Source organism: Moschus berezovskii, chromosome X (assembly GCF_049115385.1).
Source record: "Moschus berezovskii isolate FMDL1 chromosome X, NW_MosBer_1.0, whole genome shotgun sequence".
In the NCBI taxonomy this organism is placed as follows: domain Eukaryota; kingdom Metazoa; phylum Chordata; class Mammalia; order Artiodactyla; family Moschidae; genus Moschus; species Moschus berezovskii.
In genome coordinates, this window is record NC_142488.1 from 115,231,650 (window position 1) to 115,246,010 (window position 14,361).

Below are 14,361 nucleotides of genomic sequence, written 5' to 3' on the forward strand. Positions count from 1 at the left end.
ACTCCCCTCAGGTTATACCGCCTAAGAAACAGTCAAACTCATCTTTGTGCCATGCTCTAAACTCAGTGATTATATTTCCATTTGAGCATAAGAGACATTTTGGAAATCAGGTCTTCCTTCCACAGAAATACTCTCTCCTTGGTTCCCTGCTGAGTGGATTAAAGAATGCAAACGAGAAACTCATTGGTTCACTTTAATTATTCAGGGACAACACAGAAAGATAAACAAGGTGAAAGTAACTTCAAGAGTATAATGATTTCATGTACTTCTTCGACCTCTAAATATACATCTCCATTTGGCAAATATATTATTAAACCTGGGACTATTTTCTCTGCATCATTGTCAATAGCCAGGAAAAAAACATCATGAATTTATAGGATGCGATACAGAAGTGCTGGTTGGAACTTAAACCCAAAACAGATTTGTGTTTTAACCTTTGAACAAGAAACTCAAAATGAAGTCATATTTATTTCACAATTAGAAAATGACAATATGAAAGAAAATATTGCAACTACTGCAGCTTTACAACATGACCCAAGGCAAGATAAATTTCTGCATAGGTGTTGCATGTTGAATCTGTCTCTAGGAAGGAATTTGTTCTTAAATTCATTTATTCAACCAGCTTTTACTGAACACCTATTATGTATCAGACAAAGCAGAAACATATACTAGTCTTGCACTGGCCTAAGGATGCCTTCCTGACTATACTTGCCTGCCATTACTGCTACCCTCTGACACACAGGGATATATAGTGCTTTCCTCATTTCCTCTTGGCTAATGGAAATTCTGCAAGGAATCATGATTTCTCAACTTAAATTTATCTGATTTTTTGGGGGACTTCATCTACAATGCAATTAATTAGAATCTCACTAACTGGAAATCTTAATAGAATAGCATTCTTTCAGTAAAGGAGCAAATGACAAGAAGGCAAACCATAGAACAACAGAGTTAATAAAGCCAGAAACCACTTCAAATGTCGTTTAACTTTATTCTCTCAACTGACTGTTGAGTAAAATAAGGCTGGGAGAAGAAAGAGACATTAACAAGGTCATACATCCATTTCGCTGTGGAACTGGACTTGTACTCATGATTTCTAACTCTAAATTCAGTGTTTTTTCAATTACTCACAAGAGGCCATCCAAAATTTTCAAAGTACATCCAGAGACATTTGGCTCTGTCTACAATATCTTTTACATCTAGAGTACTATACAATAAAAAAAATTATGTTCACAATGACAACCCTCACTTACTGTAAGATTTTCAATTATAAGAGATTAAATTATGATCATTTGGATTAAAATGGAAAGTAGATTCACATTTAAGAATAATTTTGAATAAGACTGGTAATTTTTCAAAAGTTCTATTTAACCTTAAGCTAACTACCAAATCCAATTAACCAGAACCCTCAGTTTTCTGGGTTTTTAGACTCATCAAGATTTTAATATAAATAGAATAAAACCGAGATTATGTCTCCAGGCAGGGAAATTTAACTGAATTATAAATATTCACCGAAAGACAAAAAGGAATGACTTGGAGTTCTTTGTATTCCAGATACAAATTGTTATAGTACAAAGAGTATTGGATTGGTTGCATGGAGACTTGCATTCTAACTCCAAATCTTATAATAAACTGCCATAAGGAAATATTAGTAAAATTTCCCAAGACCCAGTTTCATTATCTTTAAACTGGACATTATTTCTATTGTATAATTCCTAGGGTTGTTTAGAGATTAACATGAGATAATGAATGAAAGGACTTTGAACAATAGAAAATCAAACATAATTATATATACACATATGCCTACATGTGCACACACATATGCACATATATACAATATGTTATCTAAAATTTGAGTCTTTTGAATATTACAAATAAGGAAAAGTATTTAGCTACAAGCATATCTAATAAAAAGCAACCAGCCATGCTGTTATAAAAGTATCTAAGTTAATGACACTATTCAGTATGGTAAGTGACAAATTTGAAAGATCTGACTTCATAGACCAAAACTAACCCAGTTATTTAGTTGAAAGTTTGAATGGTGGGGAAATAGCAGATTGCAAAGATTTTATTTGTAAAGAAAAGCAATTTACTTAGGAGGCTTATATAATGCCACAAAAGGAATGAATCAATGATATCTGTGTTTTTATATTGTACTTGATATTTTGCTAGTTCAGTAGGAAATAGTCATAAGTTAGCATTTATGTTATCAGCGAAGCCCTATGCAGACATGTCACTATTGAATATCTTCGTCAACAACAGGGGCTGCCTAGTGTTTTGTGTGTGCCAGATGGAGACCAGAAGTTTGAGTTATAATCTTGGAATGACTAATAATATCTGCTTGCCCTTGGAAATATGACTTATATTCAAGAGTCAACTTTAAATAAGTGTTGTATTGATATAATACTTCCTTCCAGTACGAGATTAGCAAAGACAAACTTCTCGAATCTAAAGGATGAATTGTTCCCCAAAGGCAGTGTCATTCCCAACTGTATGAGACTTGGTAACCCAGGAAGCCTGTACCATTGTAGGATCATGTAATTTTCTTCAGCATTATGTGATCATCTCTGCAAGTTTCCATATTCTTTACCATTAAGGAAACTTAATCTCTAACTTGATCTGTAGGTTATTTTCTGTCAGTCACATCACCATCTTGGTGACTATTGTGTACCTCCTTAATAAATGTAGTTCCTCCCATTTTCTTTTTCCTCCTTCCAATTTATATGAATGCTTTGCCCAGTTTCAGCTTCTTCTCATTCTACTATTCCATTTCAAAACAGTACTCTACCTTCTATTTCTCTTTTCTTACCTCTTCCCAGTTCTTAAAACCTATTGCAGTCTTGCTTCAATCTTATCACTGTACTGAAATTAGCTGCTTAAAAATCAAGAAGCCTGTAATGGATAGAATCAATGGTGTTTTCTCATCCACATCCTATTTAATTCCTCTGAGGCACTTGGAAATCATTATCCCTATCTCCTTGAAATTTTCTTCTCTCTGTTCTGTTCCATTCTATGATTACTACTCAAATACCAGAGCTGGCTTTCTCTCCTTCGTGGACTCTTAAAATGTGTTTCCATGGTTTACTGTCTTCTTCTTATATTAAACACTCCTATAGGTTTTATAGTATTTCCTCCATCATTCATGGAAATTCAATTATTATTAATACATTGACTGATGAAATTCTTAATTATCCATGTCTATCATAAACTAGCTTCATTACATACTAACTGGTGACCTTGTGGTACATTATTCAACTTCCATAAACCTCAGTTTTAAAAAACTTAAGTTGGAATAAATGTGATGATGGCTTGGCACAATAATTGGCATATAGTATAAGCATTCAGTAAGTGGTAGGAGAAAAACTCTTTCCATTTTTATTCCTATTCTAGAACACAGATCCATATTTGCAACTACTTATTAGATACTGGACATCTCAAACTGGATGTCCTACATACCCGTTTCCAAAATAAAACTCACTGTTGGCTTCTACAAACTACTGTTTCTGATTTCAGAAACCTATTCCATCTGGAGTTTCTTGCTCAGTTTCTCTATCAGTCTGTCCATATACCCTATAAAAATTTTGTTGAACTATATAAACCAAGAAGGAAAGAGTCAAAGTGAAAAAAAAGGCACAGTCTTTTACTGGAGATGCAACAGGGAATAAAGACAAGTAAATAAAGTATCTTCAGGGCAAATATATGATGGAGTAAGATCTCCATAGACAAATGAACAGGGTGCTATGAGACCACAGATGAGGGGAAATTCTATGAAAGTTGTTGTAGGGAAGTGAAGGCAAGTAAAAGAAGACTTTTAAGAGGTATCTTGGTCCCCTGTCCGACGCGCCCCCTCCATATTACATCTAGCCAGACCACAATTTCTACAATATTAGTAGCTTCAATATAATTAACATTTTAGGGTAAAGGCTCTCTCCCCCACTAGAATGTCAGCTTCATGAAGACAGAGATTTTGTCTGAATTTTTCTTTGATGTAGCACCAGCAACTAGAATAGTGGATGGTACATGGTAGGCACTCAATAAATATTTGTCAAAACTTCTTAAAACTTATCTATGTTAGAACTAATTCATCATAGTGTTTACAATGAACCGTTTTTCATTTAAAATATTCACATTGTACACATTCTTATACCCTCAGATATCTCACCAAAAAATTAACAGAATGGCAAAGCAGATGTTATTGTTTATTTGCTTATTTGTTTGCCAAAGGGGGCAATTCTTTTTGAGCTTTCCTCTTCTTTAAATGGAATACTCAGTACAACATTTTCACCATTTTTGCTGAGACATTTCAAAGACCTCAGGACTTAACCTGATCTTATCTTTTGCTTTTAAAGCTACAAACATTTTTGTCTTGTAGAATTAATAAAGAAGCAGCTGGATTTTCCCAAAGGGAGATGTTTAGTAGAATGTCTTTGATACACACACATACACACACACAGACATACCTCTCTATAGAAAATAAGGAGAACAATTGACAGGAAAATAATTTTTTGCTACTTCAAATATATTTCATAATTTTAGTAAAATATAAGGGACAAGTGTCTATTAACTCAACATGGTAATGAAAATAACTATTACGATTAACTGGATAAGTAAGTTTGTAATCAATGAGTTGTAAAGAAGTAGCTCCTTTCTGGATCAAAAGCAAATATTTCTGTTTTAACTATACAACCCAGGGGCAGAAAGGTTAGTACAAAGATGCCTCTAAAATGTATTTTTTGTTTGCTATAGTTATATATTTCCCCACTCAATTCATTATGTCAAAATTCCCTAAAAACATCTGTTTATATTCACATTTGGATTACTAAATAAATCTTCTCCATATTAAAACCACGTTTCATCTCACCTATGGTGAAATTTCCTTTCTTTATAAAATGAAACACATGTTTGCCTGTGGTTTTAATTTTGAATTGAAACCATAAATAGTCAATTCAAAAGCATTTTTAAAAATAATACCACCACCAAAGTGACTAGAGACTGTATCACAATAGTCTCCAAAATACTGCTCTTCACTGCCCAAGCACAATAGACTACTATAGATATATTTTTATTCTCAATATGTAAAATATATTTTAATGGCTACAGAGTTTTCCTTCATGTAAATTTAGCATCTTCCACATCCATCATTTGGTGTAGGCTGAAAAGCTTGGTTGACTCCTGTTCATCTGTAATAAACAGGATTTATAGGTCATAGATTAGTTCCACAAAGTCTTTTCCTGTCTTAAAAAGAATCTTTAAATCTGTGGCTGAAGATAGATTTTGCTAACCCCAGTGCTGTTAAAGGATTAAAGCACGCAATATTGTTGGATCTAAGCACTGAATATGTACATTCTGAGCTATTTTTTTTCTCTAGTCATTATTAAAGGAAAAAAAAAAGGTCTCTGAATCTATTTTTCCAGAGCGAATGTCCTAAGGGGGGAAAAAAACCTACTTCTAAATGTTAGGTAGATTTTAATGGTACTATAAAATAAAGAACGTTAACTACCACTAGAAACCTTACATTTATGGGTTAATATTTAAAGAGTGCTATCCCATAGATATTTAAATCATGGCCATCACCACTAATGAATATTTCTTCTAAATGATTCTTATTTCCCCAAGATAGACACTAGCTCTGTAAGTCTGCTAACAAGCATTGGTCATGTAGATTTCTTTTCTCTTTCCATTCCTTGTCAACATTTCCTCCGCCAATGGCGCTGGCTCTTCTTTTGTAAAAATAACCCTTTGGCTCCCCTGAGCTGTCACACTGGCCTAAAGCCAGCAAGGGCTGTTAGCCACATAACAAGCTACAGCCATCTGTCAGAATATGCTAAAAATCAATGAGGATAGTTGGTATCCATTCTTTTGGCTAGGCCTGACTCCTCCACACAATTCTGATTTGTCATTGTGAGTTGGAGTGGTTATGTTAATATCAAATCCAAGTTCTCCCTAGTATTGAATATCATGGCAAAATCTTTCAGCAAGATTCATTTTGGTGACTTGTTTAGGGAGTCTACAATAAGCCACTTGGCCAGATGGAGGAAATAGATGCTCCAACATGACTCCAAAATTGTTCTAAGAGCAAATGTAGTAAACACGAGTGATTTCAGCTCCACAGCAATCAGCTAGACATATCATTTAACTAAAGGCCAATATGTGACAAGTTTTCAACCTCCACTGTTGACAACTCCACCTCCCAGAAGGTAGAGAAAATGATAAGGAGACTTGCTTCTCTCACTGACTAAAAAAGAAAAATTGGTGAACTGAAGGTGACAGAAACTTTTAGAGAAAGCAACCATTTTAGCCGAAAGTCCATAAGTACTGTATAAAGCAAAATCCTAGACTTTAGGAAAGTGGCTTTCTATAGTGAAGTAGATATGAGTCCATGCCCGGACACAGTAAAAAAAAAAAAAATAGGGGAGATGAATAAAGAGTCAGCTGGGGATATTTGCTGGCTATTGAAATCAGTGTGCCTCTACCGGGTGCTCTCCATCCAGTATTTCTAAAGAACATGTACTGAAAAGAAGGGATGAAAATCAAGGATAAATAAATATAAGAAGGTATGGTTAAAAAATGCCCAAAAGAATCACATCTGAAATGACCCTAAAGGTTGAAAAAACCTGCTAAAGATAACAGAACAGTCTTTAACAAAAATATGTTTAGAACAAGAAGAGCAAGGATAGGCTAGACATGCTACTCATTATCAAATGAGTGATCGTATCTTTTTTGTGAAAGAGAATGATTCTAACCTAAAAGGGGTGCTTCCCTCATAGCTAAGCTGGTAAAGAATCCACCTGCAATGCAGGAAATCCCAGTTTGATTCCTGGGTAGGGAAGATCCCCTGGAGAAGGGATAGGCTACGCACTCCAGTATTCTTGGGCTTCCCTGGTGGCTCAGCTGGTAAAGAATCCGCCTACAATGTGGGAGACCTGGGTTTGATCCCTGGGTTGGGAAGATCCCCTGGAGAAGGGAAAGACTACCTACTCCAGTATTCTGGCCTGGAGAATTCCATGGACTGTATAGTCCATGGGGTCGCAAAGAGCTGGACACCACTAAGTGACTTTCACTTTCACTCAACCTAAAAGGGTAATCAATATCATAGCCATAAATTGAAGCCTAATATAGGCAAGGTGCCCACAAGAAGGCACTCAACTGTTCTAAATGAATTGAAATTATATTCTATAGTGGTGAGAGGTCCTGTGGATTAGATGACCTAGTCATAGTTTTGGGATTGTGGTATGGGTGACATGTGTCAGAAGACTGGAGACCCTAATATGAGCTTTGGTTTTGAAAAGGGACACAAAGCACATGGGCTCCTTAGGTTAGACAAGGGACATCATGCTGATTGAGTGCAAAATCCTGAAACAGGTTATTAAAAAGAGGATTTGTAAGCACTTCCAAAAAGTAGTAACCATCAGAAGGCAGCATAAATTCTTTAAGAACAAGTCATGTTAGACAAACCTCATTTCATTTCTATTTTTGATTATGATTACTGGCTTGGCAGATCAGTAAAAATGTAAGCACTCTGTATCTGGGTATCAGCAAGCCATTTGACAAATTCTTTCATGATATGTCTGTGAACAAGATAGAGAAATATAGAATGCTGCCTGATGGATAAATGTCAACCTGCAGGGAGATTTCCAGTGGCACGCCACTGAGCTCTGACCTTGATCTTGTTCTATATAATATTTTTATTAATGATTGACATAGTCATATGAGTGAAGTAAGTCAGAAAGAGAAGGCAAAATATTATATGACATCACAATTATTTGTGAAAGTTTAGAAGAAATGAAACAAATGAACTTACAAAACAGAAAGAGTCTCACAGACTTAGAGAACAAACTTATGGTTGCCAGAGAAGGATGGAGGGAAGGGATAGTAAGGGAGTTTGGGATGGACAAGTACACACTGCTATATTTGAAATGGATAACCAACAAAGACCTACTGTCTAGCACATGGAACTCTGCTCAATGTTACGTGGCAGCCTAGATGGGAGGGGAGTTTGGGGGAGAATGGATACAGGTATATGTATGGCTGGGTCCCTTCACTGTTCACCTGAAACTACCACAACATTGTTAATTGGCTATGGGTGCGTGCTAAGTCGCTTCAGTCGTGTCTGACTCTATGTGACCCCATGGACTGTAGCCCACCAGGCTCCTCTGCATTCTCCAGACAAGAATACAGGAGTGGGTTGCCATGCCCTCCTCCAGGGCATCTTCGCAATCCAGGGATGGAACCAACCCACGTCTCCGGCGTTGGCAGTCTGATTCTTCACACTTATTACCACCTGGGAAGCCCTTATACAAAATAAAAAGTGTTTTAAAAAAGAGCAAGGCATATCTAACAAACCTACAAATGACACAGTAATGAGTGCAGTACAGTGCAAATACTTTCTATGCCAGAATTAGAATTCAGCTACATCTCCCTGGGTTAACAAGATGAAATCCAATTAGGCTAAATTGAAGCTCTAAACTTATTTTCCACCTACATCCGTTCCATCCCACACACACAATTTAAAAAACCTACCAACTAGGTAATAATTATAAAATAAATGAAATGTGGCTTAGCCTTAGAACTCATTTAGAAGTTTTGAGTTGAGTTAAATAGTGTTTTTGGTGTTTATCAGTAGTGTTATGTGTCAAAATGCTGATATTGGTTTAAAGAACATTAAGAGAAATACTGGGTTGGCCAAAAGATTCATTTGGGTTTTTTCCATAAGATGTTCAGTTCATTTCAGTCGCTCAGTTGTGTCCAACTCTTTGCGACCCCATGAATCGCAGCACACCAGGCCTCCCTGTCTATCACCAACTCCCGGAGTTCACTCAAACTCATGTCCATCGAGTCGGTGATGCCATCCAGCCATCTCATCCTCTGTCGTCCCCTTCTCCTCCTGCCCTCAATCCCTCCCAGCATCAGGGTCTTTTCCAGTGAGTAAACTCTTTGCATGAGGTGGCCAAAGTATTGGAGTTTCAGCTTTAGCATCAGTCCTTCCAATGAACACCCAGGACTGATCTCCTTTAGGATGGACTGGTTGGATCTCCTTGCAGTCCAAGGGACTCTCAAGAGTCTTCTCCAACACCACAGTTCAAAAGCATCAATTCTTCAGCGATCAGCTTTCTTCACAGTCCAACTCTCACATCCATACATGACCACTGGAAAAACCATAGCCTTGACTAGATGGACCTTTGTTTGAAACCCAATATTTATTTAGAACAGGGGAGACAGCTGATTATTGGTCATAATGCAAATTCCTGAATAAGTCAATCAAGTTGATTGTCTGCTGAGAGTTCCATCTACCATACATTGGATCTGCTCCCAGCCTGTGCTCAGTGACATCCATAGGTGTCCAGGCTATTGCTTTTTTTTAATCACATAAGCTTCCTCTCCCCTTAGCCTCAGCTGACTAAAAGAATAACTGACAGGGCTTGCCAAGAAACATAAACACTGCCTGGTACAAAAGGGATGAATTGGGCTAATCAAATGCACTCTTTTTGGTTTTTCTAAATACATTTTAAAAAGTATTTATGTATTTGGCTATGCCAGGTCTTAGTTCGGAGAAGGCAATGGCAAGCCACTCCAGTACTATTGCCTAGAAAATCCCATGGATGGAGGAGCCTGGTAGGCTGCAGTCCGTGGGGTCGCTAAGGGTCGGACACGACTGAGCGACTTCACTTTCACACATTGGAGAAGGAAATGGCAACCCACTCCAGTGTTCTTGCCTGGAGAATCCCAGGGATGGGGGAGCTTGGTGGGCTTCCGTCTATGGGGTCACACAGAGTCAGACACGACTGAAGTGACTTGGCAGCAGCAGCAGCAGCAGGTCTTAGTTGGGACACATGGGATCTTTGATATCAGCTGCAGCATATCAGAATCTAGCTCCCAGACCAGGGATGGAACCCCAGACCCCTTGCACTGAGAGCCTGGAGTCTTAGCCACTGGACCACCAGGAAAGTCCCTCTCTTAGGTTTTTAAACCTAGGACTAGCAGGAGAATTAGGCAGGTAACAATGAAACAGGCAGTGAAGGGAGAAAGTGCAAGGTGCTGGGAGGTACACTTAGAGTCACATGGTGCAATGAAAACCTGACTTTGCTATGAGAAAGTAGAAACTATGTGGTAGACCAAAGAAATACTGAGCTGTCAATAAGCTATTGGACAAAGAAAAAGACAAAGAGTGCAGAGAATTGCTGAGTCATATTAGTGCCAGAGATCTATAGGACTTACCCTTGTTTATTGACCAGTATTTCCTGGCAATAGTCTTAAAAAGATATTCTCAATTATTTGAGGCAGTTTGAATAACCACTACTCCTTTCAGTCAAAGAGTCTAATAATCCACATGTGCATTCAGCCTTCTCTGTGACACTTCAAGAGCAGACTGGACAGACTGAAGTGTTCTCTAAGGGAAGAGCCAGGATGGAGGATTTGAAATCAGTTAATGTGAGGAGCAGGTGGAGGAATGGGGGAAACATTTAGCTCTAAGTAGAGAAGATTCCGGAGAAGGCAATGGAACGCCACTCCAGTACTCTTGCCTGGAAAATCCCATGGATGGAGGAGCCTGGTAGGCTGCAGACCATGGGGTTGCTAAGAGTCAGACACGACTGAGCGACTTCACTTTGACTTTTCACTTTCATGCATTGGAGAAGGTAATGGCAACCCACTCCAGTGTTCTTGCCTGGAGAATCCCAGGGACGGGGGAGCCTGGTGGGCTGCCGTCTATGGGGTTGCACAGAGTCGGACACGACTGAACCAACTTAGCAGCAGCAGCAGCAGCAGAGAAGATTCAGGATCAGTGAAGGGTTGTTAGATGTGAGAGGGGTTTTATTTATTTTGTGAGATCCCAGAACTAGGTCTGGAAGGAATGGGTAGAGTTAAGAGGGGGGAGATTTGTGTTCATTAAGAATCTTCCAGTAGTTGTCTGACATGAAATGGAATGCCTGAGGAATGAGCTAATGTCTTATTCTGGAGATATTTAGGGAGAGGCAGGTAACCACATAATAGGGATGGCAATATTACCTTTGAATTCTATAATGCTTCACAATGCACATTCTGTTACACTGGCTTGACTTCCTAACAATCTGTTGAGATGGGCATTTTTATATTCATGTTTACAGATGTGGAAGCTGAGGCTCAGAGAGCTGTCATACAGCTCTTAATTAAGTACCAGGGCACTCGCAGAGTTACCTTCTATTGACTGCATGTGAAATGAACATTATAAAGGATATATTTGGAAAATCCTAGCTGATCAAGCTGATAGGGTTTCTAGGTTTTTAAAAATTCATCTTTGTGATGCTGAATATATTTTCAAATGCACAAAAAAGGTACTCTCTCTGCTCAGTCTCACATGAAAACTTATGTTCTTCTCTGCATCTTATGAAACTGAGACCAATTAATACATTCCTTGCATAGATACAGAAGGTCCGTGGGTGCAGTTTGCACAAACATGCCTAGATGTACATTTCAAACAAGAATAGTTTTCTCTCTCCATTTGCCTGAGCCCATTCCCCACCCTCCTTCCAGATTTCCTGTTATTTGGCTTCTTAAATGAAAGAAGTGTGTTTGCTTATCAAGACTGCTAGTTAACCAAATGGGCCCACTGCTTTCTTAGCTATCACTAAGCCCTGCAAAGGAATTAAAAGAGTGAGTAAATCACCACAATTAGTGAAAACTCCTTGAAGATAAACATTGTTCTCTGCTTTTCTCACTTAATTCACTTCCTCCCTTTGAATTAAAAAAAAAGAAAAAGAAATGCTACGCTACACAAACCCTCTCACTAGTACCCACAGGTGCTGATTGCTATATTATCTCTTGGAAGAGATCAGTAATATCACTTTTTGAAAATATTTAATCTAGCTAGTGACGGATGATATAGAGTTTCCTGGGTGTGGGCCATAGTGTTTTCAGGTTGTTGTTGGTGGCATATTTCTGATGCTCTGGCTGGCATTTAAGTTAATACGCTGCTAAAATGTGAGTTTATTAGTCCTTCCCTTTCCATTCCAATTCTCAGATTATTGGGATAGAAGTTGATCAGAGTTGACACCAGACATTGTTTATCAAGTAACACCTTATACCCAGTGTTTACATGCAAGTGTGTTTAGAAAAAGCTTTGGTGGTAGACCTAAATAAGTCATGTAAGACAAAGGGAAGTCCTTGAGTTTAACAGACAACAGAATACTATGCCTTATTAGGCAATATTTTTCTACAACAATAGAAAGTTGTAATTTTTGGCTTAAGATAGAATACCTAGAAACAATGAATAATTTCTCAGTTAATCACATCGAATGCTGAAATCTATTATGATCAAGGCATCTAGAACTATGGAGGAGTAGAACTTTAATCACCTGACAAAGATTTGAGGAGGAATCTGGAAACCTAAGTATATCAAGCAATAGAAACATAGAGGCAAATTCTTGATCAAAAGATCAAATTCCACCCTAATGGTAGAATAAAGTTTTGAAAATTACACATATGGACTTCTGATGGAGCAAATCCATTTTCAAAACGTTTGAAGGTAACTTAGTCAAAAAGATCTTAAATAAAATGTAAACTATTGCTGTTCCTCCAATTTTGCTTGGATTTCCCTGTAATATTGCAGGATCTTAAAACAAGGGACAATCGCCTTTTACCTTGAAGATACAATGACAATTTAGGTAATTGCTTGGTTTCATATGCTTTTGTGGGTGTCTACCCATGGGGTGTTTATGCATCTATGGTTTCCTCTTCATAGGGGCATCTACTTTGTTTGGTCTGTGTCTATGGGTGTGCCTGGATCTAGATGGGTGTGCCTGTGTTTGTCTCCAGGCTTGTGGAGGGGGTCTGCCTTTTTGCACAGGCATCTGGGTGCGTATCTATGTATTTGTGCAGCAGCTGTGTATGACGTGTTTCTGCCCTCAGTGGAATCATCCTGTGCCAATGTTTAAGTTTAGTGGGATCAATCACAGCTCAAGTACCTGGTCTCCAATGGTATGTTGCTATTCAAGACCCAGCTGTTATGCAGATGAACCGAATCCTGGGTGCTGGTTGGGGGAGCTGGAGCGGCTGGGCTGGGCTGGCTGCGGGTAGTCATTGATCTCCTCTGAAGAGAGTCAGCCGCTGGGGGTGGCTTCCTGGCACAGGTGCAGGCATGCGGAGGCGGCGGCGGCGGCGGGAGGGGTCTGAAGGTGAACTGGTTGTGTGGGCTGCTCTGCATGTCTAAAGAGGAGAGAGGAAAAACACAAAATAGAGACTGACTCTCTCACTGGGCAGTCAGGAAAACACAGCACGTCAGACTTCTGAGGATTTCCAAATAACATAACCAGTGGGATGGGGTGGGGGTGGGTGGGAGAGTTGGAAGTTCAGTCTATCTGTAAAAATGTCACTTAACCTACAAAAACACGTGCAGTGAGCTTCTGAAATGAAGGACATTCACAGTCGTATTTACATGTAAATTCTTCAGGGCTATAGCAGCTCTAAAGTAAAGGAGGCCGCCTCACACAATTTGTCAGAGTTTCTGCTACTGAACAAATAAATCATCAATGAGACACTGAGTTACAGAACAGAAGTGAACCGACTTCCATCACTTGCAAAAGTCTCACTTTGGAAAATACCAGTGAAAGGCACAAACTTGTTGCAAGGAAAATCACTCGACACTTAAAAAAGTATAAGGCCACCTTCTGGCTTACCTCAGGAAAGGATGCTAGCCTGCCTGCATGGGAGCAAAACCAAACTTCAGAAAAATAGCTCACAAGTGTGTAACTCAACTGCGAGAGAGTAATATCTTGGCCATCTCCCCTTCTCCCCAACTCAGTGTTTCTTATAAAAGGGAGGCTAGAAGGAGTTTGTTCAGGTTGTTTGACATATTTCTACGGCCGTGCAAAACACAGTCCATACCTCTCCCCTCTTTGCTACACCTGTCTAGAAGCTCAGCGATATTAGCTGCAGCTGAGACAGCAAGGAAACTGTTTTTTAATGCCTGTTTGCAGAGGAGGCATACTGGGACAGCAGTCCTCAGGCTTTCTTTATTGTTATTGTTTGGTATTTTTCTGCCATTTTCCTAGCAGGCAGACATATAGACAGTAAGTTAGAATTTGGCCCATGCGAAATATCCCAATTAAACCCTTTGAAAAGAAATCACTATTGTAGTTGATAGCCACATCTCTTTCACGGGAGAAACATAATAGATGTCAAGCGATTTCTTGTAACACCAGCATGTTGCCGATAAACTTTGTAGACAGCATGGCTTTGTCCCACCTCCCAAATGACTGGGACTTGAAAAGCAGAAAAATGCCAGAGGCTTTCCATGTCTAGCAAAGGGCTCAGCTGGTTTGTGCTGAGGCTCACTTTGCAGTGGTTGATCAGAGGGGGAAAAAGTAACTTTCTTCAAGCCTTCCACCTCAG

General features: G+C 38.8%; 1 protein-coding gene across 1 annotated transcript in view; it reads right to left on the bottom strand.

Annotated features, from left to right (window-relative positions):
- The window catches only part of TENM1 (teneurin transmembrane protein 1), a 448,997-nt gene that overhangs the window by 398,085 nt on the left and 36,551 nt on the right, over nucleotides 1-14,361 (bottom strand). Inside the window, exon 2 of the mRNA XM_088834344.1 lies at nucleotides 12,936-13,176. Coding sequence (XP_088690470.1) covers nucleotides 12,936-13,174 — 239 coding nt within the window. The 5' untranslated portion in view covers nucleotides 13,175-13,176. The remainder of the gene's footprint in view (nucleotides 1-12,935; nucleotides 13,177-14,361) is intronic.